General features: G+C 57.2%; 2 protein-coding genes across 2 annotated transcripts in view; both read left to right on the top strand.

The window, feature by feature from the left end:
- Nucleotides 1-1,263, top strand: part of LOC144612329 (NAD(P)H-hydrate epimerase-like) — a 12,139-nt gene extending 10,876 nt beyond the window's left edge. Inside the window, exon 6 of the mRNA XM_078431905.1 lies at nt 1,202-1,263. Coding sequence (XP_078288031.1) covers nt 1,202-1,263 — 62 coding nt within the window. The remainder of the gene's footprint in view (nt 1-1,201) is intronic.
- A 349-nt stretch (nt 1,264-1,612) lies between these two features.
- gpatch4 (G patch domain containing 4) overlaps nt 1,613-6,000 on the top strand; it is a 24,342-nt gene continuing 19,954 nt past the window's right edge. Inside the window, exon 1 of the mRNA XM_078431904.1 lies at nt 1,613-1,672. Within this exon, the coding sequence (XP_078288030.1) occupies nt 1,630-1,672 (43 nt within the window). The 5' untranslated portion in view covers nt 1,613-1,629. The remainder of the gene's footprint in view (nt 1,673-6,000) is intronic.

Below are 6,000 nucleotides of genomic sequence, written 5' to 3'. Positions count from 1 at the left end.
GTGTTGCATCGTCTGCTGGTTGCAGGGGAAGGGACCTGGGGAGGGGGTGGTATGGATGGGAGGGGACGAGTTAACCAGGGAGTTGCGGAGGGAACGGTCCTCTGCGGAAGGTGGAAAGGGGTGGAGATGGAGATGTGGGTAGTGGTGGGATCCCGTTAGAGGTGGTGGAAACTTTGGAGGATTATGTGTTGTATGCGATGGCTGATGGGGTGGAAGCTGAGGACTAGGGGACTCTGTCTCTGTTGCGACTAGCGGGAGGGGGAGTAAGGGCGGAGCTGCGGGGTACCGAGGAGCCTCATCTATGATGGATAGGGGAACCCCCGTTCCCTAAAGAATGAGGACCTCTCGGATGTTCTAGTACGGAACACCTCATCCTGGGCGCAGATTAGGTAGCCGAATCATCCCGTATTTTGGGCTAAATTGGTTAGTCCGTACGGGACCGCCCTTGTACGTATTAGGCCTGGGGGTTGCTGTGGGCCCGGACAGTGTAGGTTCGGATAGTGTAGGCCCGGACAGTGTAGGCCCGGGGGGTTGCTGTAGGCCCGGACAGTGTAGGTTCGGACAGTGTAGGCCCGGGGGTTGCTGTAGGCCCGGACAGTGTAGGTTCGGACAGTGTAGGCCGGGGGTTGCTGTAGGCCTGGACAGTGTAGGTTCGGACAGTGTAGGCCCAAGGGTTGATGTAGGCCCGGACAGTGTAGGTTCAGACAGTGTAGGCCCGGAGGCCCGGGTGCCGCCTAACGGAGGTTGTGTAGCAACCCACCTCCCGCCCGGGCGGCCGCCGTTGATGGAGTGGGAGCACGTGGCCGTTGGCTGGGTGAGGTCACGTGGGGCGCGGGGCGTTGACACCCCTACCGAGGAGACACGAGCGAGGGCCTCATCTATGATGGGGGAGGGAACCCCCCGCTCCCTCAAGAATGAGGACATCTCGGATTGTCCTAGTATGGAACACCTCATCCTGGGCACAGATGCGGCGTAGACGGAGGAATTGGGAGTAAGGGACAGTCTTTGCAGGAAGCAGGACGGGAAGAAGTGTAGTCGAGATAATTGTGGGAGTCAGTGGGTTTGTAATAGACGTCAGTCAATAGTCTGACTAAATCAAAACCTATTTCTACTCCCCTGGTGTTTGAGGCCCTCTGAGGGGGCGCTGTGAACTGTTATGTATGTGCTGTTATGTCTGTGTGCCATCGTTTGTTCGTCTTAGTACATGAACTGATGTACAGCACTCTGGTCAACGTGGGTGTTTTTAATGCGCTGTACAAATAAAATTGACTTGACACATGGCTCCTTTACAACAGATGGCGGCGGCGCATGCTCAATTACCGAATCACACCGTACCAACATGGCGGCGCCAACACTCCTTCACAAAGATGGCGGCAGCGCATGCTCATACCGTACCAACATGGCGGCGGCGCATGATCAATCACCGACTCATACCGTACCAACATGGCGGCGGCGACGGTTGGTGGGGGGGGGACCACGCGTGCGCAGCTGCGCGGCGGGAAGGGGCTCCTTTGCCAAGATGGCCGCCCGCGCATGCTCTGTCAGCGCGGGGCGGAGCTGGGGCTCCTTTGCCAAGATGGCCGCCGCGCATGCTCGGTTTGTCCGGCTGGCGGCGCATGGAGCCGGCGGATGGAGTTCGCGGAGAGACACCTGAGGGAGCGCGGGTGGAGCGGTGAGTGAGGGAGCGCCGCAGGGGGGAGGGAGGGAGCGCCGCGGGGAGAGGGAGCGCCGCGGGGCGGGTGAGGGAGCGCCGCGGGGCGGGTGAGGGAGCGCCGCGGGGAGAGTGAGGGAGCGCCTCGGGGAGTGAGGACCGCCTCGGGCAGGGAGTGAGCGGTGAGGGAGGGAGTGAGGGAGCGCCGCAGGGAGAGGGAGTGAGGGAACGCCCCATGGGGAGGGAGTGAGCAAGGAGGAGTGAGGGAGCGCCTCAGGCAGTGAGGGAGCGCCGCGAGAGAATGAGTGAGCGCCGTGAGGAATGAGGGAGCGCCCCTGGGAGTGAGGGAGCGCCGCGGGGAGGTAGGGGTGAGGAGTGAGGGAGCGCCCCAGGGAGTGAGGGAGCGCCCAAGGAGGAGGGAGCGCCCAAGGAGGAGGGAGCGCCCTGGGGGGTAGGGGGAGGGAGCGCCCAAGGAGGAGGGAGCGCCCCGGGGGGTAGGGGGAGGGAGCGCCCAAGGAGGAGGGAGCGCCCCGGGGGGTAGGGGGAGGGAGCGCCGCGGGAGTGAGGGAGCGCCCCTGGGAGTGAGGGAGCGCCCCTGGGAGGGAGGGAGCGCCCCTGGGAGGGAGGGAGCGCCGCGGGAGTGAGGGAGCGCCGCGGGAGTGAGGGAGCGCCGCGGGAGTGAGGGAGCGCCCCTGGGAGGGAGGGAGCGCCCCTGGGAGGGAGGGAGCGCCCCTGGGAGGGAGGGAGCGCCGCGGGAGGAGGGAGCGCCCAAGGAGGAGGGAGCGCCCCGGGGGGGGGGGGGGGGGGGAGGTAGGGGGAGGGAGCGCCGCGGGAGAGTGAGGGAGCGCCGCGGGAGTGAGGGAGCGCCCCTGGGAGTGAGGGAGCTCCGCGGGAGGGGGGGGGGTTGGACAACATGGGGGGGGGGGCAGGGGTACAGAGGGGGATGGGGACTCTGGGCGGAGAGAGGAGGACCACAAGAGGCAGAAGGGAGGGAGGGAGGGGAACAGGCCCTTCGGCCCGCCGTGCCCATGCTAGCCCACGGTCACCAAGAGGGGCAAGTTACCCAAGCCAATTAACCCACAAACCTCCACCTCTGTGGATGGCCGGAGGGAAGCGGATGTGAGAGAGAGAGAGAGAGAGAGAGGGAAGGAGGGAGAGAGGTGGACCTTCCATTGACTCCATGTCCACCTCACGTTGGGCCACACACTCTACACTGACAAACTGCATTACTGAAATAAAATCTTGGCTTCAATCAAACTTCCTCAAACTCAACTGCAACAAATCTGAAATCATCATCATTGGTCCAAAAAACGCTCACCAAATCCACCCACAACTTCACCCTCAACATTGATGGTCTCCCAGTATCCACCTCACCTCACATCCGGAATCTTGGAATCATCCTTGATCAAACCCTCTCCTTCGACAAACACATCAAACACATCACAAAGACAGCCTTCTTCCACCTCAAAAACATTGCCCGTCTCCGTCCGTCCCTCTCCTCCACAGCTGCAGAAACCCTCATCCACGCCTTCATCACCTCCCGTCTGGACGACTGCAACAGCCTCCTCTATGGCGCACCCTCAAAAATCATCAATAAACTTCAATACATTCAAAACTCCGCTGCCCGTCTACTCACCCACTCCTCGATCCGTGACCATATCACCCCCGTCCTTTATAAACTCCACTGGCTCCCCATCCCCCAGAGAATCCAGTACAAAACCCTCCTCATAACCTACAAAGCCCTCCATAACCTGGCCCCATCCTACCTGACCGACCTCCTCCACAGGCACACTCCCACCTGCACCCTCCGCTCTGCCGCTGCCAATCTCCTATCCCCCCACATCCGGACCAAACTCAGATCCTGGGGGGACAGGGCTTTCTCCATCGCTGCTCCCACCCTCTGGAACTCACTACCCCAAACCGTCAGAGACTCCTCCACACTCACCACATTCAAAACATCGCTGAAGTCTCACCTGTTCAGTACTGCCTTCAACCACTGAAGGTCACCGTGTCACCTTCTGTCTCCTTTGTTCATTTACTTATTTATCTATTTATTCATTTCCCTATGTTCTCTAAATCCCTGTAAAGCGTCTTTGAGTGTATGAAAAGCGCTATATAAATGTAATGTATTATTATTATTATTATTATACTCTTGCTATTGAGGGCGTGCAGCGTAGGTTTACTAGGTTAATTCCCGGAATGGCGGGACTGTCGTACGTTGAAAGACTGGAGCGACTAGGCTTGTATACACTGGAATTTAGAAGGATGAGAGGGGATCTTATCGAAACGTATAAGATTATTAAAGGGTTGGACACGTTAGAGGCAGGAAACATGTTCCCAATGTTGGGGGAGTCCAGAACCAGGGGCCACACAGTTTAAGAATAAGGGGTCGGCCATTTAGAACTGAGATGAGGAAAAACTTTTTCAGAGAGTTGTGAATCTGTGGAATTCTCTGCCTCAGAAGGCAGTGGAGGCCAATTCTCTGAATGCATTCAAGAGAGAGCTAGATAGAGCTCTTAAGGACAGCGGAGTCAGGGGGTATGGGGAGAAGGCAGGAACGGGGTACTGATTGAGAGTGATCAGCCATGATCGCATTGAATGGCGGTGCGTACAGGCTCGAAGGGCTGAATGGCCTACTCCTGCACCTATTGTCTATTGTCTATTGGGAGAGAAGGAATGGGTGACGTTTCAGGTCAAAACGTTTCAGTCTGAAGAAGGGTCTCGGCCCAAAACGTCACCCATTCCTTCTCTCCCGAGATGCTGCTTGACCTGCTGAGTTACTCCAGCATTTTGTGAATAAATACCTTCAGGATTTAGGGAATATCGTTTAGTGCTAAATAAAGTCCGGTGAAGTCTGATTAAAGATAGCCCGAGGGTCTCCAATGAGGTAGACGGGAGGTGAGGACCGCTCTCTAGTTGTTAGTAGGACAGGATAGTTGCCTGATAACAGCCGGGAAGAAACTGCCCCTAGTTTAGTTTAGTCTATTGTCCCGTGTACCGAGGTACAGTGAAAAGCTTTGTCGCTGCGTGCCATCCAGTCAGCGGAGAGACCGCACACGATTACAATCGAGCCGTCCACAGTGTACAGATACAGGATGCAGGGAGTATCGTTTAGTGCAAGGTAACATCCAGTAAAGTCCGATTAAAGATAGTCCGAGGGTCTCCAATGAGGTAGACGGGAGGTCAGGACCGCTCTCTAGTTGGTGAGAGGACGGTTCAGTTGCCTGATAACAGCCGGGAAGAAACTGCCCCTGAATCTGGAGGTGTGCGTCTCCACACTTCTGTACCTCTTGCCCCGATGGGAGAGGGGAGAAGAGAGAGTGACCGGGGGTGAGACTGGTCCTTGATTATGCTGCTGGCCTTGCCGAGGCAGCGCGAGGTGTAGATGGAGTCGGTGGGAGGGAGGTTGGTTTGTTTGTTTGTGCGTGACGGTCTGGGCTGCTGGCCTTGCCGAGGCAGCGTGAGGTGGAGATGGAGTCGGTGGGAGGGAGGTTGGTTTGTTTGTGCGTGACGGTCTGGGCTGCTGGCCTTGCCGAGGCAGCGCGAGGTGTAGATGGAGTCAGTGGGATGTTGGATTGTGTGTGTGACGGTCTGGGCTGCGTCTACAACTCTCTGCGTTGTCTTATGGGTCTCAGATGGAGTTGATGTACTGAAAGGAAGGAACCCTTGATACGGTTAAAGATAGTCCGAGGGTCTACAATGAGGTAGACGGGAGGTCAGGACCGCTCTCTAGGTGGTGAGAGGACTCCAGCATTGTGTGTGTTTTAGTTTAGTTTAGAGATACAGCGTAGAAACGGGCCGTTCAGCCCGCTGAGTCCGTGCCGACCAGCGATCCCTGCACATCAACACTGTCGGACACACACAAGGGACAATTTACACGTCCACCAAGCCAGATAACCCACAAACCTGCACGTCTTTGGAGTGTGGGAGGAAACCGAAGATCTCAGAGAAAACCCACGCAGGTCACGGGGAGAACGTGCAAACTCCGTACAGACAGCGCCCGTAGTCGGGATGGAACCCGGGTCTCTGGCGCTGCATTCGCTGTAAGGCAGCAACTCTACCGCTTCGCCACCCTGAACAATACAATACATCTTTATTGTCATTGTACAGGGGGACAACGAGATTGGGAATACGCCTCCCATACGATGCAATAAATTAATGAGTTAATCAGTATAAATTTAGACAACCCAATGAAACAAATTAGAACAGTTTTAAACAGAATAAAGTGCAAGTAGATCTGTGCCGGTTCACTGTGCGATGTGACCATCCGGCTCAGCAGGACCGGTTCATAGCAGCTATGGCCCTGGGGATGAAGCTGTTCCTGAGTCTGGAGGTGCGGGCGTAGAAGG

The sequence above is a fragment of the Rhinoraja longicauda genome, chromosome 44 (assembly GCF_053455715.1).
Source record: "Rhinoraja longicauda isolate Sanriku21f chromosome 44, sRhiLon1.1, whole genome shotgun sequence".
Lineage (NCBI taxonomy): Eukaryota > Metazoa > Chordata > Chondrichthyes > Rajiformes > Arhynchobatidae > Rhinoraja > Rhinoraja longicauda.
Note: the sequence above shows the minus strand (reverse complement) of the source record. Positions and strands in the feature narration are given on the sequence as shown.